At 52.7% G+C, this 27,764-nt stretch overlaps 2 protein-coding genes across 5 annotated transcripts; one reads left to right on the top strand and one right to left on the bottom strand.

Moving 5' to 3' along the window:
• The first annotated feature begins 187 nt into the window (after positions 1-187).
• TCOF1 (treacle ribosome biogenesis factor 1) lies at positions 188-23,138 on the top strand. Of its 4 annotated transcripts, none has more exons than XM_055719466.1 (18): positions 188-339; positions 822-877; positions 3,601-3,743; positions 4,467-4,573; positions 4,850-5,204; positions 6,022-6,116; positions 6,557-6,751; positions 7,385-7,636; positions 11,727-11,901; positions 12,073-12,209; positions 14,038-14,196; positions 14,761-14,935; positions 15,178-15,260; positions 15,992-16,220; positions 17,911-18,462; positions 20,109-20,206; positions 20,766-20,802; positions 21,249-23,138. In XM_055719466.1, exons 1-17 carry the CDS (start codon positions 229-231, stop codon positions 20,796-20,798), a joined length of 2,955 nt encoding a protein of 984 aa, XP_055575441.1. In that variant the 5' UTR covers positions 188-228; the 3' UTR covers positions 20,799-20,802; positions 21,249-23,138. The 4 variants fall into 4 exon arrangements, with proteins under 4 accessions (XP_055575441.1, XP_055575439.1, XP_055575438.1 ...); XM_055719464.1 differs by having other exon boundaries at positions 14,686-14,935; positions 15,181-15,260; XM_055719463.1 differs by having other exon boundaries at positions 14,686-14,935.
• CD74 (CD74 molecule) lies at positions 22,569-27,140 on the bottom strand. Its single transcript, XM_055719468.1, has 9 exons — positions 26,992-27,140; positions 25,439-25,614; positions 25,249-25,328; positions 25,092-25,145; positions 24,765-24,863; positions 24,422-24,512; positions 23,836-24,024; positions 23,412-23,501; positions 22,569-23,209 (listed from the first exon to the last, which is right to left on the bottom strand). Exons 1-8 carry the CDS (start codon positions 27,060-27,062, stop codon positions 23,416-23,418), a joined length of 846 nt encoding a protein of 281 aa, XP_055575443.1. The 5' UTR covers positions 27,063-27,140; the 3' UTR covers positions 22,569-23,209; positions 23,412-23,415.
• Positions 27,141-27,764: the final 624 nt, after the last annotated feature.

Raw genomic sequence — 27,764 nt, 5'->3', positions numbered from 1 at the left:
GCCCTGCCCCCCCGCCGTCGGTCAGCGGCCTGCCCCCCTCGCTGCCTCTCTCTTCGCCCCCGTTTCCCACCGGGGAGGGTGTAACGGATCCCGGGCCCAGGCACGGCCCACCACGAGGTCACCACGCCGCCCCGCACTACATTTCCCAGAGGGCCGCGCGGCGGAAGCGGAAGTGACGTCTCTCCGCGCAGCAAGCGGCGCCCCCAGGCTGCGCCGAGCGGGCCCGCCATGGCGGTGGACGGCCGCGGGGGGCGGGAGCTGCTCGCCCTCATCCACCAGCACCTGCTGCGCGGCGGCTACGCTCGGGCGGCCCGCGAGCTGCAGGCGCAGACCGGGCAGGTAACGGGCAGCAAGGCCCGGGCGGGGGGGCGGGTGGCGGGGTCTCGGGAGGCCGTACTCGGAGCTCGGGCCTCGGCGGGGCCGGAGGGCCCAGGCCGCCTGTGCTCCGTCACTGGGTGCCGAGCCCGCCGTGGGCCCGTGGCTCCGCGCTGCACCCCACGGGCTGGCCTGGCCCGGCCCGGAGGGGTTTCCCCCGGTGCCGCGGGAGAAGGGCTGAGGTCGGCCGCCGGGCAAAGGCGTCCCGTAGCCGGGGAGCAGCTGCCTCCGAACACGTGCTGCTGCGGCGGGAGCCGCGCCGGGGCCGCCGAGGGGAGGACGCGGCCCTGGGTGCAGCGGGGGCTTCGCTGGGAGCCTGTGTGCGGGAGGGGCACGTTCCCGCTTTCCTGGGCATTTCTGGCAGGGACTGTGCCGTCTCCACTTGTTTGGTGGTCAAATCTTGAAACGGGGCCGAGGTCTGACTCGTGTTCCCTCTGCTTTCACAGAAATTGCTCCCTTCCCTTGCGACCTCTCTCGAGGACATCTTTACCCACTGGGAAAAGTAAGTCGATGGGGGAAATGACTATCAAATAGATTCCAGACTGTGTTAACATCCAGGCTGCATGGCACGTGTGATCTTTATTTGCTAGAATTTCCTGTTGTCAGCGTATTTCCGATGATAACTGCTCAGCAGACTTTCCTCTTAGCCTCTGGTTTCAGACCGATTCGTTTCAGATGTTAAAGATTACTTTGGTTTAAAATTTCCAGAGCTTGGAGATAAGCTGTTACTCTAGTTTTGCGCAGCCGATGCTGTTCTTGCCGGTTGGGTTTAGTACTGGAGTATTGTGGGGCTCAGGGTCATGCTTCACTGGAAAAAGTCTTTTCCCCAGTTCTGTTTCACTTTCTTTTTAAAGCCACGTGTTTTTCAGGAGTATTGACCCAAGAAGAGAGAATTTGAGCAGATGCTGAAATACCAAGGCTCTTACAGGGAATTAATCTTTGGCAGAGATCTGTATCTTCTGACTCAGAGGAAGTCTCTTGGTTTCAGCCTGTCCTTTCAAGCCCTTACATGTTCGGCCCCAATGCCTTCCCACGTGAAGGTCTGCAGCATGGAGCTTTCCCATCTGTGGGGTGCAATGACGTTTGCACCCACCACAGTGTGCACAGCTCGCTTTGGTTTGATGCTGGAGTGCAGCACTCGCTGCAGAGAGGCCTGGTGACAGCTACAGAGCTGGGTTATCGGGAAATCAGTGGAGCTGGGCTTCTGTGCCTGTGTGAGGAGTGCTAGAGTGAAGATGCTCCTCAGTGTGGCCGTGCCAGCAGCCTCAGGAAGTGAGTGTTTGTTTCAAAGGTGTCTTCTGCTAGAGTGCCTCATGCCTTGGTGCTACCCTGATTCTTGCTCTTGTGTCTCCATCATTTTCTTACTTGAGCAGGACAAAGACTGGATCTAGGTGAGGGTGTAGAGGTATAGAAATAGGCTTGCAGTTCCTCCCTCTAACAATTTATTGCTCTCCTGGGTATTGATGATGACCTTTCTCTGCACTAGTTATCCTGGGTGCTACAGCAAACCCTTCCAGACACTATTGCTTTTAAAGCCTGGGGGGGCAACAGTGTCCTTGAATCAGTTTAATTCCTTTCTGTGGCATCACCCTTCTGTTTCTGTCGCCCCACCCCAGAAGTATGCCATTTATTCCTGTTCCTCTCAAGTTATGCCTGGTTTGGAGTCAACATGAGGGATGTATTGACCCGTAGCTTTATCCAGAAGGTGCCCTGCCTGGCTGGAGTGCTCTCATGTGGTTGAGCTGTGACTCTTTCGGTCTTACTGCTTCATAGGCTTTTGGCCTGAACGTGTCTTTCCTCACTGCGCAGCGGCTCTTGCCCATCTGAGTGAGGCTGTCCTACGTGCCCTCCTTCCTTCGGAAACTTCCAAAGTGAACCCAACAGTTGAGATCTGCAGTTAATGAAGAGTGGCCTCCCTCCAGGGCTGCATTTACTCTTGGAGGATGCCGGAAGGGGATGGAAGGTTGCCTGGGGGCAGGGAGAAGTTGGACCTGCTCAGCCCCAGAAGCGGCCAGAGCCCCAGTGCCTGCAGGCAGTGCTGTTTTCCCCTACATAGTACCCCTGAGCCCCATGTCACTCAACAAATTCTTACAGTGATCTGTGTTGTGCTGTCAACTACTACTGAATCAGAAAAGTGTTGCAGCATCATAGTTGCCTGTGTGGTTTGCCATATTATTTTATTAAAAGGGTTATCAGGGTAGTTAACAGAACTCTGTAATAGCAAATGTGCTTTCAGCTTAGCCTGCTTGCAAAAAACTTGCTGTTACAGCTGTGTTACTCAAACACTAATAGTAAGCACAATCTTTGCTGGACAAATTGTTAAACTAATCTTATTTTTAAATCAGATGAACACATAAAATAAGCTTAACTGGCACAAAAGTGAGGGGTTTTATCGCCAGTAATTGTGTGTCTCAGGGCTCATAAGTATTGCATGTATGAATCACACAGATGTGTGCCCAGCCAATGTTATCCTCGGAATAAAGCAAAAGTATTTCAAGTGAAAACACAGGTACATTAAAGATAACTTTAGCCACATCATCTCTTCTGGCACAGATAGGATTTGGAGCCTGGAGACCTCTTTCTCCAGCTTAATGTTTTAACCCAATTGAACAGCTTAAGTGTTTAATGCTCATGTGTGGCCTCTTCCCTTGTTTCAACACATCATCTATAGGTCCAGCCAATTCCTTTCTTAAATCTCTTTGCAATCTGACTTTTCTGTCCATTTGGCCTGTGAGCCCAAGTTCAAATGGCTTTTGCAGCCTTTAGATTTACTTTTGGCCTTGTGGAATACCAGGATCTGTTTGGGGATCACTGCCTTAACCCTGGGACTGCAGTTGTTGACTGTCTGGCTATAGCTGCCTCCTGGAGATGGAATTTGTTCTGTAGGATGCCTTTGCTCCATAGTGAACACCAGCCTGACCATACGCACTTTTAAGTTTTCTGCTAAAGTGAGAAAGAGTCTGCCTAGGACACAGGGGAAAAAAAAGTCTGTGTTCAGTATCTTCTCGAGTATTGCAGGGATATACTGCCCTTGGGAGTCATGAGGAGGAGTGGAGATGTCCCTTGCAGGTTAGAGAAGCATTTCTCCCACCCCCTTAGGAGCTGTAGGGCAATGACACTGCATGTCCTTAGGCTAGAGCCTGACTTGAGAGTGGATTAATAATTGTATTCCAATTTGTCCAAGATACTTTTTCCCCCATTTTGACACAAATTCTGTTACCTCAGAACTCCATCGAATTCCAGGAGAAGAAAGGTGAGTGATGAGGAGGCAGCCATCCCAGAAAAGATCAGAGTTCCTGATCCTGTGAGCAGCTCTGAGAGCTCAGAAAAAGAAGATGATGAGAAGGAGAAGGCAAAAGCTGCGAATGGTAAGGGCCTTTCATTTCTCTGGTGTGGACAGAGTAGGACTGGAGGCTTTTGTAAGAGCAGCCTGACTTGCTTGGCTAAAGAAAATGCTTGTAAAGTGATGGCTATTCCCTTGTGCTCTCAGAAAAGTAAGACAACTAATTTAGCACCCCCTTCTCATGTGGAGTTTCTGAGGAACATAAATACCTGCTGAAGCTAAAAAAAAAACGGTTACAATTCATTGGGGAGGGATGGGTGTTGCTTGGATGAAGCCTTGGGAACCTAACGCTGCTCACTGTGGAGCACCTTCTAGTTGGTCCCAGGTGGGTGCTGGGCCAGAAAAGACAGGCCTGTTTCATGGATGAAGGAAGGACTTGTTAGTTCGTCTGGAAAGCCAGTGCCTTCTGTCTGAGGTGGGGATAAATCCCTAGTGCAGCTGATGTAGCAGGCATTGGCTTGCGTAGTCTAACAAAAATCTATGTGTCTTATAAATTTTGGGTCAGTCTCTCTGCTGTAGACCGGCCCTTGGAAACATGCAGATCTTGCCAGGTTCTTTGCCTTGGTGGTGGGGAGAAGAGTGGGGTAGAGGAGCAAAGCACTTGCCTGTCACAAGGGCAGCAGTGGTGGTGTTGGGGTGGCTGTGGAGAAGGGACCTTACCCTGCCTGTTGAAGCCTTTCTGCAAACCAGAGGCCATCTTGATGTGAGGTGCGCTCACATGATTTCTCTTTGGCTCTCTTTTGTGCAGCAGCCAGCCTCTCTCTGGCCACAAACTCAGTAGTGAACGTAGAAAGCACTGAAGGTGATGATTCCTCGTCAGAAGATGAGACACCAGCTGGAAAAGGTGCAGTTACGGTAAGGCAGTTCTTTCCTTGCGTTTGAAGATTGATAGTACTCTTGAGGCCAGGACTGTCCCAGACTGGCATGTGTAGAATTGTGGCCTGGGGTGGCATTAATATTTAAATAACCCTCCTATGCTGGCATAAGCCTTCTCTTAGATATCTGTCCCCCAAGTGCTTCCCTAAAGAGCTCTATGGCTTGCCCAGCTGCTGGATTGCTGTTTAAGGTATGTTGCGTCCAGTTTAGTCCCTCATCTGTCTGTAAGCTTCTAATTTATTTTGTTTCCTGTAGGTGACACCAGCTGTGGTGACTGGCAAAGCTGCTAACTCCTTGCGTTCTCCTAACAAACCGGCTGCCCCAGCAGGCAAAACAGCAGTGCTGCCTGCTGCAAACAGAACTGTGGTCTCAAATAAGCAGCAGCCCAATGTGCCAGCTGTGTCTGCAGCTCCAGCCAAGGCTGGGCAGAAACTGCCCAGTCCTGGGAAGCCCAGACAAACTGCAACAGCCGTGGCCAAAGTAGGTCAAAGCAAAGCACCGGTAATGACCAAAGCACCAGAAAGCAGCAGCAGCAGCAGCAGCAGCTCCTCGTCAGAGAGCGAGGAAGAAAAAGAGATGCCGACTGCAAAGGCCCCAGCCCCCAAAGTGGGTAAGGAGCCTTCGGGGTGTGGTAAATGCATGTGTGCTCCAGCTTTGCTGCGAATCAGGTCTGAGCCATGCCTTCAGCATGTTCCTTTCAGCTCCCTTGCTGGAAAGCTTGGTGACGCTTGTTCCTTGGGGAGGCTGTGAGAACACTGCAAAGCAGCCAGCTCCAGAGCTCTGTGGGATGAATCCAGCATGCTTGCTCCCATTTCAGGCAGCAGATTCTGTGCTAAGATGTCTGGCAGCACCTAGCACTACAGGGTTGGAGATAACAGCATAGCCTTTCTGGAGGAGATGCAGTGTTAATACTGCAGATGCTTTCAGCTGTTTGAAAAGGCACTGCAGCATCTTCTCTTTATTCCCAATTGCAAAGCAATTGGTTCTGGCTTTTGAAGTCTTTAGGGAAATCTTTTACTGCTTTGAAGTGTGTGTGTTGGGGGGTGATGTGAGGAGTAGATCATAGAAGCTCTGAAAATGGTCCTTCTCTTGGATCTTTTCCAGAGGAGGTCCAGCCAGGCTGGATGCCCCTGCAGGGAGCTATGTGTGGCTGGGCAGCTCCCCATAGGGTCAGAAGGTGGCCAGGAAGGATTTCCCATCTCTGCCTGCGCCCGGGGGAGTGGTGCTTGTGGGCCAACATTTGTCTGGAGAAGCTGTTCCCAGCAGGCTATTGACGCTTCCAGGAGGGCTAGGCCCTCTTTTCTGCAAATCCCCTTAGCCCTTTTTGCTGCTTGTTTTGTTTTCCTCACTTCAAAAGCTGCATTAGCATCACACTCTGGGAGCTCAGAGCAGGCAGCAGCTGTGGCATCTCCTCGTTTGTGTTTCAGAGCTGAAGCAGGCAGCTGGGGCTGCTGAGAGCAGCAGTGAGGAATCAAGTGATGAGACATCCTCTGAGGAGGAACCTGCAACTCCAGCAGTCCAGGTAACCTTTCCAACCCAAGTTCCTTGTCTCTACAAAATCACTTCTCTTCCCCTGAAGGAAAGTATTCTGACAAAACCCCATTTCTTGAGTGTGTAAGGTCCCCAAACCCAAGGCCAGAGAAATGTGCTGTGTGGCTGAGAGTCCCGCTAACCCCTGCCAGCTATTCCACTCCTGTTCCTTCTAGTGCCTGAAGTTGAGGGAGATCCTTTGAGCTGTAGGAGGTGATTGGTGTACAATTCCACAGATGTAGTCAGGCAGTTTATGGAGAAAGTGGCTTCTTGCAGGTACTCCACAGCCCGTGGATCTGAACAAGCCTGTCCTGGTCAAAGTTAGCAAGGTAGCATTGTTAAAAAAGATTCCACGCAGTTACAGCTCTTAATTGGTTTCTTCTAAAGTTGTTTTCTGGTTCTCCTGTTCTGTTTTGTTCCCCCTGTTCCCAGGTAAAGCCAGCTGTGAAAAGTGCACCTGCTGCTCCAGTGTCCCTCAGGAAGAATGCACCGAGGCAAGTGGTGCAGGCACCAAACCAAGCCAAACCCGCATCCACAACGGTTCCTGGGCCTGCAAAGCCTGATGATACATCAGAGAGCAGTGACTCCTCAGACAGCGAAGATGAGGAACTTCCATCAATAACCCAGGTGCATCTATCTGAGACTGTCTCTCTTTGCATGCTTTTCCAGGGCTAGGAATTGCAGCGAAAAGAAAATTTTGTAAATAGATGTAATATATAGCAAAGTCATCTTGGGGGTGGGAGGAAAGAGGCATGGGCTGTTTAAATCACCTCACCTCACTTTCTTTGTTCTGAGCTTTAATCAAGCCACTGTGCCTTTCTTAAACATTTCTGTCAGTACTTTTAAATAAAAAAAAAAAACAAACCAGCAATTCTTTTCCCACCTGAAGGGGTAAATTGGCATGGTTGAATTTACCTCTCAGCTATAAATTGCCATAAATAGTGTCTAATTTGTTGGAACTGTAGTGCAGCTTAGCTTCCCTGCTGTGGAGAGTACAAAATGCTGCAGTGTACTTCACTGGAGGGGACTGGTAGTATCAGCAGGCTGATGAAGAACGTCTGGTCCTGCTTTCTCATCTTGGGAGACTATCCCCACACAGCTAGATGAAAGGATGCCTTGTGTCCTGCTAGCTGCTAATCTTCCTCCAGCATTTGCCTTTCCCAGGGGGCTCTGAAATCTCTTCCCTTGATTATAGTCTGAGCAAATGAATTACACTGCTGAGGGATTTGCCTTGTTTTATGCTGTTCTTGTCTTGTCCAGACAAAGCCACCTCCAAAAACCCCCCAGGCCATCCCACCCCGAGTGAAACCTACACCAGCAGCATCACCCTCTGGCAAAGTAGCTCCAGCAAAAACACTTCCAGCACCAAAACCAACAGTGCCAAAGCAGGCCAAAACCACACCGGGAAAGACTACTGCTCCCGTGAAGCCTGCTGAAGGTATGAAGTCAGAGGAGAGCTCTGACTCCTTGAGCAGTGAAGAGGAGGATCTCCCTGTGCCCGTAAGCCAGAAGGTAAGTGATGGCACATTCAGCTCAGTGCCAGGAAATGGGATATGCAAGACAATTGTTTAGCCCTTAAATGCTACTACTGATCTCCTTGAACAGCAGCAGCATGTAGTATGTTGCATCTCAGTCTCTTAGAGAGGAAGATCTTTCTTTCTACTTGGAGACAAATACAGCCCAGCTCTTCTCACCTAGCTGTACCAGAGGAGGATGGTGGGTAACCTCTCTGATACCAACTGTTTCACCCCATGCCTGCCTTGCCCCTCTGGAGTGGGCCTGGTGTGCAGTTCACAGGTAGCTTGGTCTTGGCTCTTCTGTGAGGGTTTGTTTAGACCTCTCTTGACAGAAGGACCGTGAACTCAGGCTTAGGTGGCTGAACTTGAAGGGAAACAAATCCCTTCCTGTGAGCATCCTTAAACATATTGTGTGACACCATTTGCATTAAGCTGCAGGGCCTTTCAGAAAGTGCCCTGAAAGCAGTGTTTTGGAGATGGCAGCTATTATCTGCAAGGGAAGAAGGGAAGCCGGGGGCAGAGCCTCACGTGTCCTTGCCAAGGAGGCTCTTTGTCAACACGTCCTTTCACTATTGACAGGCAAGAGCCAGAGAGGCTCTGCGTTTTTGTCTTTATAGCCTTGGTCTGCTAAGGTGGGTGGAGGGGGACGCATCTCCAACAGTTGGCTCTGTGCTGCTCTCTTCCTGCGTGACTATATGTGAAGATTCAGCTCTGGGCGGCGGGAGCAGCTATTCTGATAGCTGTGCCACAGAGTCCCACTGTAGAACTATCGAGACTCATTCATTGCAGCAGGGTTATAGGTGAAGGATGTGCCGGGGTAGGTTTGTTTCCCGCTGGCCAGCGTTGATTAGAAGCTGGCAGCAACAGGTAGCTGTCTTGCTGGTGGCTATTTAACCACTTCAGCATCTTTCCTCTTGCAAACTGGCGATTACCCCTCAACAGCCACAGTAAGCAAGAAAGAGCTTGTCATCGAGGGAGCTCTATTTTTGCCAAACAGGCTGTTTCTTCCCGTGTTAGTAGCCTACAGGCAGAGACCACGAGTGAAGCCTGAAGATAAACCATTAGGCTCAGCTGTTGTCCACAGTCCTGTCCTCCCAGTCAAACTCTTCTTAGCTCATCCTCACCATCTGCTACTTGGGCATATGCTAACCACTGAGTTACTGTATCCTGCAACTTCCTCTGGCTTCTGTGCAAGATCCAAACAGAACAGAGCGTTGGAAGCTGCTTCATCTTTCCCTGTGGGGGTGGATTAGCACAATTAAAATGAACATCATGCCTAAATTGAACTGCTTAATTGGTATGTTTACCCCTGAAGACTCAGGAATATTTAGTCAAAGAAGTTGACAAGGTGTTTGCATATTTTGGGGATGAAGGATGGTGATGGGGGACAGTCTGGATTGACCTTGAAGATGCTATGAGCTACTTTTCTTTTGGAACTGCTAATTCTGCTGTTTCCTCTTTCCTGGATGTTTTGGGCCAAAGATGGCACTGAAGCCCTTTATGGACAGGCTTTGGCTTCTGCTTACCAGGACTGGGTATGAGATGCACCTGCGTGTGTTGGGAACATGTGTCTTCCTTGTGCATCCCAGGAAAACCTGTGCAGGCTGGACTGGTAAAAGTTGTGCCTGCAAGTTTTTATCTCTGACCACAGGCCCTGGTGGTGAGAAGCCAAATCTTCCAAGAGATGGAGGATCCCTTTCCCTCCCTGAACCTTGTCCCCACTCCCTTGCAGGTTTCATTTGTACCTTTGCTGTGTCGTGACACAGCTGAGATACTGGTCCCAGTCTTGATACGCTGGCAGTGCTTCTGCAGTGCACAGGCAGCTACGGAGTGTGATTGTTACAACACGCTCAGCGCACGTGGCTCAGCGTTGTTTCCCCCCCTTGTCATGCAGTGCTGCATGATGCAAATGGTCTCAGCAGAGCGGCAGTGGGTTGTGCGGGAGCTGAGTCATTACACTTGTACCGAGGTGCAGGCAGCTCTGGGTTTGGGGGCTGGAGAGGGAGCAGGAAAGATAATTTCCTCTTGAATTATTTCCCTCCCTTCTGAGTTACTTTGGTACCTATGACTCTTTAAGTTGTCAGAAGCTCTCTGCCTGTGTTACCCTGCTCCCCAAGTGTAACTCAGCCTTGCTGCTGGCTGGATCCCACCTGGGGCCACACCATAGGACATGGCGGCTGTCAGGCATCTGGCAGTGACCAAGGTGAGGTGGGTGGAGGGATCTTGGCCTTTTCCCAGGAAGATCTGAGGAGTCCCAAGGCTCTGTAAAGCTTGTGGTGGTTTCTCTGTGAATGTAGTTAAGTTCTTTCTGTGTCAAGATGCCTCTGTGTGGCAGCTCTTTCCCAATCTCTTGCTAAGTTAGGAAACAAAGCAGTCCTCATGCTGTGCATCTGAGTAGGGAGAGAAGCCAGTCCCATTGCTATGAAGGTCTTAAAAATGAGCGAGTGGGGCCTGATCTCAGTAGACTCTTTGCTTGCACAGCAGTGCTTGGGAGCAGAGCTAGCACGTTCGAGTAAAGTGTGTGAATTCTTGTGTCTGCTTCAAGTAGTTCTCTCTTCAGCGTTGCAAATCTGGCCTCTCTCCTGGGGAGATAGTGACTCACTGGTATCAAAACAAAACAGACAAGTGAGGCTTGCAATCCCCCCTCTCCAAGTGCTTGTGGAGGTTTCTGTTTCTCTAAGCAGAGTCAAAATGTGCTTGGCTTCTTTGAAGAGCTGTTCTGTAATGGAATAAACATGCAGATGCTGTTGTCTGTTTAGTGTTTGGCTTGGAGATGATAAACACTGGCCCAGTGGCAGCCCTTGGTGGGGCAGTGCCAGGAAGCATGGTAAGATCCGTTTCCCTGGGAGGCTGCTAGGCTGGTGCTTTCGGTTCCCGGCCAGGAGCAGCCCCCAGGAGAGGTGGCACTGCTGAAGTCTTCCTGGTCCACTGCCGTGGGGTGGGAGGGTATCACTGTGTTAGCAGCGTGGCGGGGTTGGGAGAGGGGTATGACAGGGGCTGCATAGCCAGGCAGGAATCTCTCTCACCTTCTTGTGGGAGACCTGGAGATGGAGCCCTGGGGCAGGCTGCTGTCACATGCAGGTTGGATGCGGTCTGCCTGCCCTGGCGAGCGTGATGTACTCTTTGGCAGAGCAGCCTGGAGATGAGCGATGAGTAGAGTAAACTGAGTAGGTGCAGAGCACTGCGAGCCTGGAGAATATCTGCGGGTGGCAAAGTTACCAGATCTCTCGGCAAGCTCTCCTTCCGCCACCACAAGCCTTCAGCAGTGTGTTGGAGGGGTTATCTGCATCCCTTGGCCCAAGCAGGGGGAGGGGCAGGGAAGAGATAGTCTCACCTGGCAGTTGTGTATCTGGTGCTGTGAGAACTGTGGCTTCCTAGTGCTGATACACCAGTTGCTTGTGCCAGTGGCTTGTGGCCTGTCCTGGGACATCACAGTGTTGGCACATGCTGTAGAAAGGCACAGTCCAAATGAGTTGCAGGGTTTTTTGTTGTCTGGAGATTTCTAAATTCTGAGACTTGTTGACAGATCAGTTTCCAAGGTGGGTCCCAATCTTGTCTTTGTCTGCCTTCTGTGTTCCCAAACGCTTGTTTCAGCCCCTGTGTTGAGCTCTCCAGCAGCTCTAGGATCTGGTATTGTCTCTGAATCTTACAAGTGTTTTGGCACGAGGTTTCCCAGCTCCTGCTGATTCCCCAAGGCTGCAGGGAGGTCATGCTTAAATAAGAGGCTTACTTGAAATGGGTGTCTTGGGGTTGCAGTGCTTCTTCCTGTCCAGCCAGTGTCTTGGGCTCAATAAGGAATTGCTGTTATGAGCTTATGAGCATTGTTATCTCTGCAGGCTCTTGTAAAACACACTCGGGCTTCCTGTCAGAAGCATATTGCTAAATGCAGTGGTATGTGTCTTCAGCAGCTCAATCCAGGCAGTAACTGAAGCCCCTTCCAATCTTGACACGCCAAGGTTGGAGTGAGTGTTAGTAACAGCTGTGTTAGGTTAAAACAAAACCCAGCTTGAGCTGAAACTGCACTTAAACTCCTAAACAACACCTGTATTAATACCACATTTCTGGGCTTGTGTTTCTTTGTTAAGAGGTTAACAGAACAGCCTGGGCCTCTTCCCAACCCGAGCCAGGCTGCCAAAGCTAGGCCGCCTGAAAAAGCAGTGGGAAGCATCTTGAAAACCCAAGCCTCAGAAAGTGGGAGCAGTGACTCGTCTGACAGTGAAGAGGAGTCCCCTGCAGCCCAGACAGAGCCTCCACAAGCTGGTAAGTCTTCTGATAGGGGCCAGGGCCCCTCACCTGCATCCTTGCGGGTTTACTTCTCTCCCTTGTACATAGAAATGCCCAGCCTGTTGTCATAGCTCCTGCTCTGTGGACAGTCACGGAGAGCAGCTCTTTCTCAGTCTCTTATGACAATCTCTGATGCTTTTCCTGCAGTGGAAACCAATGCTGTACCCCAGTCAACAAATGTGAAGACGGCACCAGCTCCAGCCCCAGCCCCTCCACCAGTGGACAGCAGCGATGATTCCAGCCAGGAGTCAGATTCAGAGGAGGAAATAGTCCCCCCTTCTCAGGTAAGGAGCCACTGACCGTGGATGCTTTTAGTCCTGCATGCTTAGGAGGTCTCAGGACTTGTGAGGTGGTAGTTGGGTGGGTGATGAGCAGTGCAGAGAGGAGCCCTCCCATTAGCTGGACCAGGTTTTCTTGGCAGCAGTGTCCCTGGGTCTCGCTGACCCTGGCTCTGGGTACACATCTCTGCCACAGCAAGCTTGCAGTGTGTGAGAGCAGTGGAGCATGTGAATGTTCTGGCAGGAACATGAATAGATGTATGAGCCCAGACCTCCTCTGGGACTCTGTCCCCTCTGGCCTACTCGAGGGAGTTAGACTGCAAAATTCTTGCAGGCAGAGTCTTTTCATGAGCTGGGTGCCTCCAAGGCAACCCACCCCCTGGTTTCTCCCAAACCCCTGGGTGCAGCTGGAGCTCTCTGGACTCCCCTTCCACAGTCCTTGGGAGGCTGGATGGATCTGCCCTGAAGGGTAGCACAGTAGTCTTGCTTCTTTTAAGCTAGTGGGGCCAGACCCCTGCCTTGGAGAAGGGAGGTGGCCCCGTATCTGTGCCGAAGGCGCTGCTGAGTGTCATGGAGTCAATCCCAGCTCTCTCACCTTGAGTCTGCTCACTGCTCTTTGTGTCTCCGTGCCAAGTCCCATAGGGCTGTGGCTGAGCTCCCTAGGGCCTGAGTTGCCTCTCTGTGAAGCTGGCTCGGGTGTTGCTGCTGAGCCCGAGAGAGAAACCACATGGAGAAACGTTGATTGAGGAATGTGGCTACCGTTCCTACATGGTGATGGCTTGGCTCTGTGCTGAACCCAGGGCTTAGTGGCCAAGTGTACTTCTTGTCCTGCACATACGCATCCCCTGTCTGGCCAGCACCCTTGCTGGGAGAAGGGAATTACGTGCACTCAAGGAAACTCTTCCCCATGTTGGCCTGATGCTGTGGCCAGCGGAAAGGCTGTCTCCCCCCACGTGGCAGGCAGGCAGCCTGAGCAGCCCTTGATTAAAGCACGTTTATAGTACTAAGATTGTATAAAATAATGCAGTTGCTGTAACGAGCTTTGTGCAAGACGGCTGAGCTCTCACGTCAGATCAGCGACTCTGCATGGTGGAACGTTGCCTTCCTTTCTGAAGGCCAGATGTGTGAGAGAAATGTCAGCCCACAAAGGCCCAGCTTGTCAGAGATCTGGAGAGGGAGGGCTGCTCACGTAGCCTCGTTTGTAACACAAACCAGGAGGCTGAGCACTACATTGGTCTTGCTCCCTCCTCTGCTGGCATTTGTGTCTTGGACCTGATGTCAGTGTCTGAATTTCCATGACCCTGGCTCTTCTATTTTTAACCCCTCTTTACATTTAGTTTGATGGGAGGTTCCAAATGTGAGGCAATAAAATTGCTTCTTGTTAATTTGCTCTCTAATCTGTGGCTTACTTGTGGACCTGAAGGCAGATTTGCCCTGTGGTTGGTGTCTTTGCTTTATCTGTGCGCCAATTAACTCTCAACGTGTGATTTTTATAGTGTAGGAGACACCCTGCAGTCCAAGTGCCTGCTTTGCAAAGTAGGGTTTGCAACTGCAGTCTTGCTGGTGCTGCAGTGGACAGGAATCTCTCAGCCTGCAAGCACATCACATTTTGCCTGCCTGCCCTCAGGATGTATGCCTTTGGGGCGCTGAGCTAATGCTTTAGGCTCCGAGGAGACAGAGCTGGCCTGTAAGGGGGGAAAAAAATAATCTCATCCTTTGTGCTGTGCTGAAAATGATGGAAGGGCTCAGGAGTTAGTGGTGAATTGGTGTATGCTTCTGTCTCTCTTCCTTCCGAGTTGTGCTGTATCCTAATTTTATTTCTCATTTGTTTTAGAGTCTGTCCCAGCAGAACGTCAAAGCAGCCAAGGTTTTGAGCACAGTGACTGCCAAGGCTAATGCCACACTGCCTTTGGGGAAGGGGATAAAAGCGCCTGCTGTCCCTCCAGTTAGCAGAGTGTCTGAGAACTTGAAAAGTGATGCGCTGGCAGAAGAGGTAATGATGGAGGAGACTAAAGTGGGGAGCTTCCCTGGGGAGAGTGGGCCAGTGGGTCTTCTGGAATTTGAGACTGGTGCAGTGTCCCCAGCTGAGGAAGCATGGTCGTGGAAGAGGGGGGACGGGGGCTGCTCTATTTTAACCACTGTTACTGCACCATAAGGAGAGGCAGTTGAGCAGAGGGTAGCTCTTGTGCCTGTCTTGTTCCTGCCTCCCAGCTAGCAGGCTGGTTTCTTCCTTCTTTTATGATGGCAGTGCTCTGTACAGTTAGGAGTTCTCTGCTTGGCCACAGATGCCTGCTTCATCTGTGGGCCAGGGGGAGATGGGATTTCTGTGCCCTGTTTGAGAAGTTCTTGGGCTAACCTTGACACAGACTGAAGCAGTACGGCTGAAGAAAGGCTGAGGTGGTCCAAGCTCTTCTGCTCTGAGCTGCTTTGTATAGTTCATGGGCATGTTCCTTTCAGATGCACTTTGTCTTCCTCACCCTAGGTCCCCACTCTTCCTTGCCTAAAGCAAACTGTTCCTGTGGGAAAAGCTTCTCCAGCTAATACTGCCACCCCGCAGGCTGCTTCACTTCTGGGAAGTCACACTGCAAAGTCAAGGAAGCCAGGCCTGCAGCCAGCGCAGGATGCCCAGCTGAGCCAGGCTGCCCTGCCCACCCAGGCAGAGGAGACCTCGGGCAGTAGCAGTTCCTCAGACAGCAGCGACGAGGAGATGCCCAAGCAGCCCCCCAAACCTGGTCAGTTCTCCCAAAAAGATCTTCTCAGTGCTGCTGGCCAAGCCAGGGTGGGGACAGCATTTTGTTACGCCATGGGAGGTGTGTCACTTTAACATGGTGTTTGGAGAGGGATTCCTCCTTTCCCACTTGGCAGAGCACTCCCCTTTCTTTGAAGGCAGAAGGCCTTTTGGTGGTGGCTGGGTGAGTGAGCTCAGTCCCAGGCAGCAGTGATGAGTTTAATGGGATGAATTCTTCTCCTCCAGCAGGCTCACTGCAGAAACCAGGAGGGACCCAGCCAGCCCACAGCTCCTCCTTGGAGTCCAGTGAGGAGAAGGCAATGTCGCAGGTATAGTGCCTGAGCAGTCTGGGATCCTCTCAGGTCTTGCAATTAGCTCCTAAGTAGGACAGAGAGGACTGAGTTCTCAGGCGTAGCAAACAGAGTGCTGAGTGGGTTTGCCAGCACAGAAGTGGGGGGCCCCCTGTGCAGTGCTGTGAGCAGGGCCTTTTAGTGGGGGCAGAGAGAGGCTTTTGAACCTGGAATGCCTCCCCAGGCAACTGAGCCTTGTGTCCAGGGCTCATGGTGCCTTCCTCAGGAAAAGGGATGCAAGGAGGTGGTGCCTTGCAAGGGTTAAACCAGGAGAACTGGTGCACAGTGCCAACAGCAGCAGGATTTTTTCCCCAGTTTTATTTGTAACATAATCTGTGTCCAAGCCATTAAATTCCCTTTGTAAGTAACGTGCAGGGCGTGCAGCACATCTGCAGTGCATTAGCTGTGCTTGGGTGCATGCTAATGGCCAGGAGCCTAACCCAAGCCTGCTTTACTGGGCGAGAACAAAGAGGAGAACCTCTGGCCATCAGTTCTTGTGGCTGTCAGCTCACCTAGTGTCTCCCTGTGCTGGTCCTGGCAGCTGTGGCCTCTCTGCAGGGCTGGCTGAGCTGTATAGGGTCACTCCGTGGGTGGCCAAAGGTGGGCCCTTCACTTGGAGGATGGGGGCAATAGCAGCAGAGACAGATCTGTGCGTCTGGCTGTGGGAGGCTGCTCTGCTGTGGATCCTCAGTATCTCTGTGCTGTTTCAGTCCCTCCTGACAGGCTATATGGGCCTCTCCAAACCTCCAGCAGCACCCCAGGCACCAAAGACGGTTCCTCCCGAGTCTGTAGGCAAAGCCAGGCAAGGGAAAGCAGCCATGACTGCTGCAAACTCCCTCACCCAGGCCTCCGCGCAAGCAGCCCCAGCCAACAGCTCCAGCAGCGACAGCAGCGACTCTGACACAGACATCGACCAGGTGGCTGCAAACCACAAAGCAGGTGGGTCTCCTTTGACAAGGTTGGAAGTCTGCTTTGCCCAGGAGCAAATCTCTGCTGGCATGAGAGGGTGACACTGGGACAGGGCCCTCTTCCCCAGTGTGTCTCCACCGCAGAGCCCCAGCGGCATGGAGTGCTGCTGCCTTCTGCTGGCTTCCCTCAGCCATGACACAGCCCTCTCCTGGAACACCCCTCCTGTGCTGGCTGGCTTGCAAGGCTCTGTGCTCTGTATCTTGGCCTTTTCCAGGTTCTGCTTTAACTGCAATAATTAATGCAATTAATGGGAGCAGGTAAGGCTCTCCCTGAAACTGATGCACACTGCATTGGTGTGCTGTGGTAGTGATGGCTTTTACAGAAGGTTGAACTGCTGAAGAACATCTATACGGTGCTGGTATTCAGGCCTCCCCTTGAGTCTTTCTGGGCTCTGTAGCACGTCTGGAGGGCAGAGAGGGGAAGCAAGTGGGAAGACCTATGGAGAAATTACATGTCCTGCTATTTCCCTGTTGTCCTAGTTTGTTGGCAAATTGTAAAACTCGGAGCTGGAAGCTGCTTCTGCTCTGGTGTGATCCTGGCACCTTCAGATGAGCTCTGGTCTGGCTGCGAGCTCTGGCCTGCTCTAGAGGCTCAAATGGGTCTCTTGGGTGCATCATTTAAGTTGTGCAGAGGGCTGTTGAGGAGGTCTGAACTATACGTAGGCTCAAGAAGGCCCAGGTGCTGAGCGGGTAAGCCATTCATTGTGTTGTGCCTTAACCCCAGCCAGCCACTAAGCATGATGTAGCTGCTCACTCACTCTCCCACTGGTGGGATGGGGAGGAAAATTGGCAAAAAGGTAAAACTTGTGGGTTGAGGTAGCAACAATTTAATAATTGAAATCAAATGAAATGCAAAAATAATAATAATAATAATTGTAATGAAAAGGAGAGAGGGAAGGAGGAATAAAATCCAAAAGGAAAAAAACCCCAGTGGGTGATAAACAGTACAGGGCTTGCCACCCGCTGAGCGATGCTGAGCCAGTCCCCAAGCAGTGATTGCCGGCCCAGCCAACCCCCTCTAGTTTATACACTCAGCATGATGTTCTGTGGTATGGAATATTCCTTTGACTCGTTCAGATCAGCTGTCCTGGCTGTGTCCTCTCCCAGTTCCTTGTGCCCTCCAGCCTTCTTGCTGGCAGGGCCTAAACAACTGAAAAGCCCTTGACTTAGTATAAGCATTGCTTGGCAACAGCTAAAAACATCAGTGTGTTATCAACATTATTCTCATACTAAACCCAGAACACAGCATTGTACCAGCTACTGAGAAGAAAATTAACTCTGTCCAAGCCAAAACCAGGATACATTGGTGACTGTTAACAGTGGTGGTGCTGTGGATACCCCCTCCACCTTGGGAAGTCCTTGACCTCCTGGGGGTGGTGTTCGGGGGAAGGACTGTTCTATCTGTGCTCACCCATCTTGTGCGACAGTTTCCTCTAGTCAAACAGCCAAAGCTGTTGTGGCTGTTGTCATCAGATACTTGATCTCAGGCTGAGGCATCTTTCTCTGGTTCTGCTGTAGTAGGGATAGCCAGCGGGCTTTGCTTTTGGGAGGAGAACTGGATGCTCCTCTCTAAAGACATATTTCCATCCTCCAGTAACTCTGTAGTCTGTGTAATGAATGCTGCCTGAGCTGTCTTCTCTCTCTCATCCCTGTTTTTACAGAAAACAACCCTGCTCCAGGGCAGGAAGCCACAGGAGCCTCCAACAAAGAGAAGGTGGCCGGAAAAACGGAGCCAGGTCATGACAGCCTCAAACCTTCCCCAGTCAAAGCCCTGGCTGTGAAAGAGAATGATGTTGGGGCAAAAGGGGTACAAGTGACCCCAGCATCACATGCACTGTTGTCCATCTCACAGTCAGAGGAGCCAAGCTCAGGAAGCAAAACAGAGGTCACTACTGCCAGAGTTCCTGCAGTGCAAACACCGGAAGGGTTGGAAGTGAAGAAGAAGAAAAAGGAGAAAAAAGAAAAGAAGGAAAAGAAGAAACCTTCCTCCACAGAAGATAAGGCTGTGAAAGCATCTAAGAGCAAAGACAAAGAGAACAAGAAGCAGAAAACATCTCAGAAACGGAAACTGCCAGAAGAGGATGAGGCTGTTGGGCAGCCCAAGAAGAAGTGGAAAGCGCAGGCTAATGAAGAAGTACCCAAAAAGAAAAAGAAGAAAGCTGGTGACCTGGAGAAGCTGCCAGGCAGCAAGGAAAAGAAAAAATCGGCTAAAAGTAAGTATCCCTCACTTGGGGCTACATTTGCAGTAGGTTCTTGCAGCTGATGGCACATTCAGACTCTGGTGCAGGGCCTTGAAAGTAGCACCTGCTTTCCTGTTAGCTTCATGCTTGGCTGCCTCCTCCTTGGCCCACCCAAAGCCAATGCCAGATTTGTAACACCCCACTTCAGTGTTTTTCTGCAGTCTCCAGGATGCAAGCTGGGCTCTCCTACCCCTTTGTCCTTCATCTGGCACAGTGGGAACTGTGTTAATACTTACACTGATTCTTGCTGCTTGCAGAGCAAGCTGGTGCCCCCATTCATCATCTTTGGCATGACCTGTCCCTCCAGAACTTTCTTCTGTCCTGGCTGGAAGCAGCTGTCTAGCTGAGGGCTGGCAAAGGGTTGAGGTGAGGCTGCACTGAACCTCCTAAGGCTTCTTTGCCCCCCTGTTCTGGGCTTGAGAGAGGTCTTGGTGGTTGTAAGCTACGAGGCCTCTGTTCTGCCCACTGCGCTCTGCATGGTACCCCGCTCTGTCTGCAGTGCAGAACAGCTCTGCTAGCCCAGCTGGCTGCCCTGGCTCCTCTGTGGCCAACACAACACGTGCTAGCAGAGAGCTAAGGTGCAATGTGGCTGGCAGAGGTCTCTGACATGCTATGGGCATGGCAGAGGAAGCCCAGCCTTCACATGTGTGGGGCTTCGTGTTAGTCAGAGCTTCCTGAACGCTGCCCCTGCTGCCAGCCTCTTTTAAAGAGACCAGCCTTGAAATCTGTGTTGTCACCTGAAGTGTCAGCCACCACTGTTACCTGGGGAGCGACAGTGCCCCTTCCTGACCCCGCCTGATCAGTGTCTGTGCTGCAGCATGGCGAGCAGCTCATTCAGGAGATATGACTCAGGGCTGTTACTGCTGCTTTTAAACCCCTGGAGAAAAGAGGAGGATGGTACCAGCCTCCTGCTCGTTGCTCCCAGTTAAGGGTGTTTCCTGCCCCTCTTGTCTGCGTGCCTCTCTGTAAGGGTCTGTTTGCTGCCCTAATGCAAAGGCAGTTTTTAATTTGCAGCGTAGACTGCATTTGCAAATCAGAGCTGGTTCTGTGTTGGATCTTGTAGACTTTTTTTTTTTTATTATTAAAGGAGATGGAATGGGTGGGCCAGGTCTGCTGGGGTTTCTGTTCCGCAGAGGTGCAGCCCTTCATTTTGGGAGGCAGGCTTGTCCGTCAGCCCCTCTGTGGGCTGTTGCACGGGGGTGAGCTGGAGCTTCTTGGAGCAGTTGTGCTGACCTGAACCTTGTGTCCATTCTGTGTTAGTAGCTCCCCTTGCTCTGATTTCTGGCATGTGCACAGCTATTCCAGCTGCAAAGCGGTTCCTTGAAATGGGTGGGCAGCAGGAGGTGGAAAGAAGGGGATCCTGTGTAGTTCTGCCCACATATGTGCATGAATGGTGGGATCAAACCACGCTGTCTCAGAGGTACTGGAGAAAAAGCCCTGGGAGCAGCTGCCTTGTAGTGAGGCTCTGCCCTCATCCAGTTACTGTTCTAGAAAGCTTGCTCAGGTTCAGATGTGATGATAAAAAAACTTACTGGAGATGCTCCTACCACTCTGTGCTCCATCTCAGAGGTTAGCAATACCAGTCCCTCTCTTAGCTGACTTTTCTTTCCCTCTCCCAGAAAAAAAGACTGGAAAAGAAAAGAAGAAGAGCAAAAAGGTGTCTTCAGAAGGGGAGCCTATAGCAGATGGCTCTGTTGAGGTTCCCAAGAAGAAGAAGGTATGTGCAAGACCCTGGAAAGGGGTACCATGGGGAGAGTTGTTCTGAGCTGCGGTTGTTACGCTCATCTCTGCAGCATGCCAGGCTGGAGAGGAACAGAGCCATGTCCTGGCCTTTCTGGTAGTACGGAGGCGGCTGCAGTTAATTGTGGCTAGTCTTGACACACCATGACCTTTGGTTGCTTGGGATTGGGGTGTCTCGAAGAAGGGCTTGTTCCTGTATTGCTCCCCCAGAAGAGATCCCTTTCTCTGGAAGAGTCAAACCCAGGGGCCCTTTTGGTGCCAGAGAACCTGCCCAAGGAATAAGTGCTGCTCTTCAGCTGTCTGTTCGTCTAGTTGTTCTCAGCAGAAACTGGAACCTTTGAGGGCTTGGCAGGCTACTGCTTCCCATCCCAAGAGCTAGGAAGCGGGGCAGAAGGGAGACTGTCAGATGTTCCTTGTAATGAATATGTCCCTGTAGGGGTGGTAGCCAAGACGCATCCGTGGCCTGTGACTTTGCTGGGTCCTTCATGTTTGTGGTACAGATGATACTGATTTATTTTTCACCCTTTTCTTTTTAGAAGAAGAAAACACCCAAGCCTGAAGGATTGTGAGAAGGTACATGGCCTGTGGGGACTATCAGTTGGTACCTCTGAACGGCGGTAACCTTGGCCAAATTCGGTACTCCTGAGCCACTCTTGGGACAACAGTGTGTCCTCTAAATGCTCACTGAGTCGGCCTGGCCTTAGATTAGAGGGCCAGGATGTGGAGTGCTGTAAGGAAAGTCATGCAGCAGTGTGCTGACTTCTTTGGATGTGTTTGACCTCAACTCTTTAGCTGCTGAGAAGTGGATGTCCAGCCTTGGACGTTGCTGTCCTCTGTCATCAGCAGAGATAAGCAGTGTCTGTCCCTGCTGACCACAGGGAGCTTGGAAAAGTAATGTGGATTAGACGGTGATGTAGACACCTGGAAATGGACCAGATGACTCTGCCCTTGCTCTGCTCAGCTGTAAGGCTGTTTATCCTCCTCCCCATCCCTAACTCTTTTAACTCCTCTCCCCAAAGGTACCGCATTCCTGTGATTAAGGATTTATGGGCGAAGATCAAACAGAAGAAAGGAAAAGGAAGCTCATCAGGAGAATTCCAACTTTTTTTTTTTAAATAATAATTTATAAGTTCTTTTAACTATGACTTTTAGAGCAGAGCAGTGTAACTTTCTGCTGCCTCCTGCCCGGGCCCAGAGATGTGTTTGTTGTCCCTCCCGATGGCTCACTTGTTGCACAAGAACTGAAGGAGGCAGTTTGACCAGAGAGGAGCCAGCTTGCATAAACTGCTTTCCTCCTAGTTGATACCCAGCCATCTCTATCTTTCTCATCACAGAGCTATATTTTTAAGAGAAACTTTTACCTTTTTTTTTTTTTTTTTTTTTCTTCTTTCACCTTCTGTGATTTGTGGTGTCAGTCTTTTTGCTACTATGGAAGAGAGCTCTTGGGTTTACTTTTTATTCTAACACTCACAGCAGTGACTATTGTGTCCCTGGATTGCACTGAACCGCTGTGTCCAGCAGCTGTTCTCAGCCAAGGTGGCATAATTTTTTGTGGGTTTTTTTTATGGAATACAAAATAAAAAAAGAACGGTGAGATCTTTCTTCAGCTGCTTTCAAGGGAAGGGAGTTGACTGAGGCAGGGTAGATGCTGGGGCTGAGCCCAGGGCAGGGCTCAGTGTCTACCCAGTTCATAGAGACCACTTCAGGCCCTGGGGAAAAATCAGTTGCTTTCTGCTTCCTCCCCAGAGACAAGCAGATGCTGCTGTTCTTCTAGGATTGGTTTGTATGGGTTTTTTTAATTACTAAAGTGCTGTGTAGGGGCAGGAGCCAAGAATAGGTTTGGACATCACCCTGTTGCAGATCCAGCCTGCTGCCTTGCTGGCAGCTGCTACCCTGCACCTTGTACTGGGCTTGTACCTGGTTTCCTTGCTTCCTCCTAAAGGTTTAGGAGGCGAGGAAAAAAGGGACTGGATCCCCTTGTGCTCCTCCCTCCCATGCTGTACAGCCTTGCTGCAGGCTCTGCTGTTGAGGGCAGAGGGCTCTGGCTGCCCCCTTGCACCTGCGCAACTGGGGTGCAGGAGGGACACTGCTCCCCGTACAGGGCGCAGCTCCCCAGCGCTGCGATACACTTAAAGGTGACTTCAGCCTCCCGTGCTGTGCTGGGAGATTGAACAAGTGGTAGATGAGGAATATGTATGATCCTGGGTCAGGGCACAGATGTCCTAGTGTCTTTGCCGATTTTTTAATTCCCTTTTTTCTTAAAATTCATTTCATTTACACCAAGGACAGCTGCATGCTAGTGGCAGGGCAGCGCTTGCAAATAGAGTTGTTTACAAGGCTTTCTTATTCAAAAGTTTATTTGAAATTAGCTTGTGAGACATTTCTAAAGAAACTATCAGATATATCCAGAAAAACTAGAAGTCCCTTTGACTCCAGGGTCAGCTTCTCTGCACACTTACCCACTGCTTCAGCTGTCCTCCAGCCTGAAGGCAGAAGGTGAACATGTTGCCTACAAAACTCAGCACAACAACCATCTACTCTAGTAATAACAGGGCTTCGGGCTACAGGGGTCAGTTAAGAAGCTGGTGGAGGTTGTTTTGCTGCTTTTAATGTTTATTCAGTGTAAGAAAGCATTAGTGTGCGTGCCACTGTCTGGGTGCTGCGGGATGCTGATGCGCAAAAGGGAACAGGATTTATGGGTCTGACATCATTGAAATAATTTTCCAGCCTGCTTTACCTACTCTCTGGGGGAACACTTTGTCTCCAGCACTGCTCCTGGTGGCAGCTAAGCCCCATCTGGTGCCTTACAGCAGGGGGGCACAGTCGATACCTCTAGGGACAGGGGTGTGCAGGGGTGCCCGCTGCTAATCTAATTGCCTTGGAAAAGCAATGTAAGAGCAGAAATGAAATAGAGAAAAAGAAATTTGAGCTGGGATGCTGAAGACAGGACAGGCAACAGCTGGCATCCTCTTCTATTAGGCTGTTTTAGGGGAAAGAGGAGGGAGTCATTAAGATGGGTCCAGGACTTCCCAAAGCCCAGACTGTTCTGCTGTGCCTCCATCACAACCTCCACCTCCCCTGCAGTGCTTTGGTGCTGCCTTGGCCTCCCCCAGCCCCCCCACCTCCTCTGCCCCAGCCCTAAGGTTTCCCCTTCCCAGTCCCATAACTCTGCTTGGACTCACCTTCCTACACAGCCAGCTTGACTGCCTCCGCGCCGGAGAAGGTCATCTCCGGTTCCACAGTGGTAGCAGGGGTAGTGACTGCAGCATCATCTGCAGAGGGAGGGCAGGACATGGGTGCTGAACCCCTGGGGCTACCCCATCACGACCCCCCCTTCCAGGGCAGTGGGGCAGAGCCTGCACCCACCCAGTGAGCTGCGGCGGGGGGTGGCCATAGAAAAGTTTGACTGCATGCCTCTGCTCTAGCTGCAGCTGCCCGAGGAGGGCTGGGGTTTTTAGGGTCCCCTCCAGCCTTAACGTGCCGGCATCAAAGAGGGCTGAGGGATGCTCTACAGCTTGGGCACCCTCCTGGCAGCTCTCTTCCCTAAGCACAGGCAAAATGGGGGGCAGCACCCATGCGTGCTGCTCATTCTCCCTGGTGACCTACCAGGGCAGTCCAGCTTTTCCCGAGTAGCGGTGCCCTCGATCCTGGTGCCATTTTTGTAGGAGCACCAGCAGTAGCCTGTGGAGGCATTGCACTGCTTGGGCAGGTAGTCGCCGTTCTCATCGCACTGCGGCTGGAAGTGACCCGGTTGGACACCCCCAGAACTGGCCTCCGCCTGGCACTTAGTTTGCACTAGGGCAGTAAAAACAAAGGGGAGACACTGTGAGCCCCCCAGGCCCTTCTGCCCGGCAGCCTCTGAGGGGTCTTCTCATCCAGAAGCAGTTAAAAGGCAAACAAGCCCCACCCCAGTGGCCTTTCTAAAGCTTTTGAGCTAGCCAGGGACGGGACAGGGACAGTGGTGCTCCAGCTTTTCAGACATTTGCTCATGCCAGATGCCCTGCAGGCAGTGGCTCTGTGATGTCCTGAAGGCCACCAACGATTCCACATGGAATGAAGAAGGAGGTCCATGATCGGGGGACGGAGGGTTTGGCTTTGGGAAGCCCCATGCTGGCACCTCCTTGGGGGGGGGTGATTGCTCCCAAACATCCAGTCCCAACCCTCCCCAGGTCGGCAGCCCCCACCGCGATACCTTTCTTTGCTGCGGTTGTCTTACGCCCCTTGGGCTTGGTGTTCTTGGCCATTTCAAACAGCAGCCACTTGTGCATCCAGGATTCAAAGGACTGCAACAGGAGGAACCAGAATGTTTAACCAGCAGGTGTGTGTGTGTGCGCGCACGTGCACCACGTGGGAGCCATGCTGCAAGCTCCGGCTTGGGCCAAAGAAGGTTGTGAGCACCACCACCTTCCTTGAGGCAGGAGCAACCCAAGCCTGGTTCAAGCAGGACTTTGTTTTTCCAGGTGGCGATGCCCCACTGCTTCCCTGAAGTGGGGTGTTCCTGGAAGGGGAAGAGTAGGACAGCAGCAAGCACTGACCTTCCAGTCTGCATCAGTCATGGTGGTCTTCAGGGTCTTCAGGTTGTCCGCCATCATGCTGTACTTCAGCTCCGGGAACTTCTTCCTGGGGTCTGCTTGCTGCAGTGACCACCACAGTGAGACAAGGCCAAGAAAAATGAGTTGAGGGGAGGGTGAAGCTCTGCTTGTATCGGCCAGATGGACTTTGCAGGAGGCCACGAGCTCCTACAGCTCGGAGCACTCAAGAGACCCCAGACCCAGCCGAGAGACAACAAGCTGGAAGCAGAGGGTCCCACAGCCTCCCGCAGCACAGGGGGCAGGGATTGTTGGGGGAGCAGGGGACCTTACCAGCAGCAGGTGCTTCACTTGATCCTCAGTTTTGTTGCTGGCAGGAGCCGTGGCCTCAAGAGAGAAGGGAAAGGGGCAGCATGAGCGCAAGGGCTGGCAGCGAGCCCCAAGGGCAGGCAGCAGCTAGTGCCGAGCAGCGGTGGGCATCTCTTACCACGTCAGCAGTGGGATCGAGAGACGGGCCCCTCAGCGGCATGCTCATTACGGCTATCTTCGCACCCTTGGCTGGCTTGGCGCCTGCCGAGGAAGGAGTGGTGTGAGGAGCACTGGGGTGGGGGCGTCTGGGTAGGACCCATCCCCCCTCCCCAGCCAAACCCTCCCGTGCCGGTGCCCGTGGTGCTACTGACTGGCAGGCAGCTTCCTCTGCAGTGCCTCCAGCTGCAGGGTCTGGGAGGTCTTGGTCAGCTTGCTGATCTGCCCGTTCTGCTGGTAGACGAAGTAGACGGTGACAGCCTGGCCGGCGATCAGCAGTGCCACCAGGATGGAGAGCGTGGAGAGGGCGGCTTTGCTGCCCAACGCAGACCTGCGTGCAGCACACGGAGAGGGAACTCAGCCGCTGCAGGAGATGACCACGTACCCTGGATCACTGTGCCCACGAAACCCCTGGGCGGGGGCTGCACCAAAGGCAAATTCCCCTGTCGCGGGCATGCAGAAGTGAAATCTCAGCGTGAAGGTCACTCCACATTGGGGAACCGAAACCCCCTGCAGGGGCAAGAGCGGGGGAGGCGGGGGAGGGGTACCCGAGGAGCATGTGGGCGCACGGGGGCTGCGGGCAGGCGGGCTGCCAGGGGATTTTGGGGCACGGCCTCACTCTGGGTGTTTTGCAGGATGATGAAGCCACCTGAAGCCTTGGTGGTCCTGGAGGGCAGAGGACATATCCCATGGGATGCCCAACTACACTTAATTTTTAAAGTTTTGTGCAAAAAGCAAGGGTGTGGGGCACCGTGAGTGCAGAGGCAGGCCGGGCAGGTGGCTGGCGCAGTGCTGCCATCACACTGGGATGCCGAGGCAGGGCAAAGCCCAGCGCCATGCAGCCACCTGCCATGCTGCCACAGCCTCCCCAGGCCAGATCCTGCCCCACCGGGGCGAGCGGGGCACTGGAGGGGTGCAGCGGTGCCCCAGGGAGCCGCCAGCTGCCTCTGCTGCCCGATGAGGTGCCTGCACCCATGGGTGCTGCCCTGCTGCCGGTGCTGCTGCATTTATGTCAAGAGCTGGACCTGCTGTCCAGATGTCTGCCTGGCGACTGATGATGCCAGAGCTCCTGGCCTTCTGATTGGCTGGAAATATTTGGGGACTCCCCCAAGGGAGTTGGGAGATGAGGGCTGGTTGGGACATGGGGGGTGGCCTTACAAAGCTGGCTGGCGTCTGGGACAACGTTGTGTCCCTGCCTGCCCCATAGCCACATCATCAGCCCGCCTGCCCCATGGCCCCACCTTGAGCCTGCCTGCCCCATAGCCATGCTGTTGCCCCATCCACCCCATAGCCATGACCTGAACCTGTTGCTGTGCCCTCATCTGCCCCACAGCCACACTGCAAACCTATCCACCCATGCCATGCCACACCTCCATCTGCCCCAGAGATAGTGCCCCCCCCTCAACCCCAGAGCCACCCCATGCACCCACCCACCCCAGAGCCATCCCGTGCCCCTGCCTGCCCCACAGCCACGCTCCAGCCCCTTCCACCCTACAGCCACATCATGCCCCCCTTAGCTCCACAGTGCCCCATAGCCATAACATGACCCCCACCTTCTGCCCCATAGTCACTCTGTACCTCCTTGGCCCAACTGTATCCCTTTCTACCCCATGGCCACGCAACGGCCGTGCTGTTCCCCCTCTGCCCCACATCCCCGCTTTGGCCTCCTCATCCCCCCTTGACCCCACACCCCCATGCCCCCCATCACCTCTGAGTGTCCCTGGCACGGAACACGCTGCTGCCGTGGTCGGAGATGAGGTCCCGCTGCTCCTCGGCCATGGCTCTGCTGTCGGCACCCTGATGAGCAATGTGTGCCCCGAGTGCTGTCGCTGGAAATACCCCCCCAGGCCCCCACCCTACCCTGCCACCCCCGGGGCGGGGGGGGGGAGCAGCAGAAAAAAGCCCCATTGGCTGCCGACACCTCCGTCACCTGTTGCCAGGCAGACATCTGCTTACCAGGTCTCTGGTCCAGAAATGATGCTGGATGTGGCTGCGAGCACCATGGCCAACTCGTGGGGCATCGCTTCCCACCCCACCGCCACAGGCTGGTCACAATGCCCAGCCTGGTGACACCCAGTGCCATGGGCCTGGGGGCTTTGGTAGGCCTGGGGGGATATGGGGTACAGGATGTGAAAAGGGGGATGTGGAGGTGGGAGGCAGCACGTGAGGAAGGGGGTGGGATGCAGAGGTGGGATGTCACAGGGAGGGCTCCCCACACCAAAGGCTGAGCAGGACCCTCTGTGGGCGCATGCTGTCAGGGTGTACCTCTCCTCACTCACCTCCGCCACCAAGGAAAAGCTGCACTTTGGTCCAAACCCCTCCTTGAGGGTCATTTTGGACCCCCCTGAGTGGGGGTGATCTGCCAGCACCTCTTGGGCTGCGGAAGTAACGATTAAAGGACCAAGTGTTTAAAGCCCCCCTCCCTCCTGCGGGACCCCCCTCGCCCTGTCTACAGCAACTCCAGGGGGCTGAACCCCCAAA

The sequence above is a fragment of the Falco cherrug genome, chromosome 8 (assembly GCF_023634085.1).
Source record: "Falco cherrug isolate bFalChe1 chromosome 8, bFalChe1.pri, whole genome shotgun sequence".
Lineage (NCBI taxonomy): Eukaryota > Metazoa > Chordata > Aves > Falconiformes > Falconidae > Falco > Falco cherrug.
Note: the sequence above shows the minus strand (reverse complement) of the source record. Positions and strands in the feature narration are given on the sequence as shown.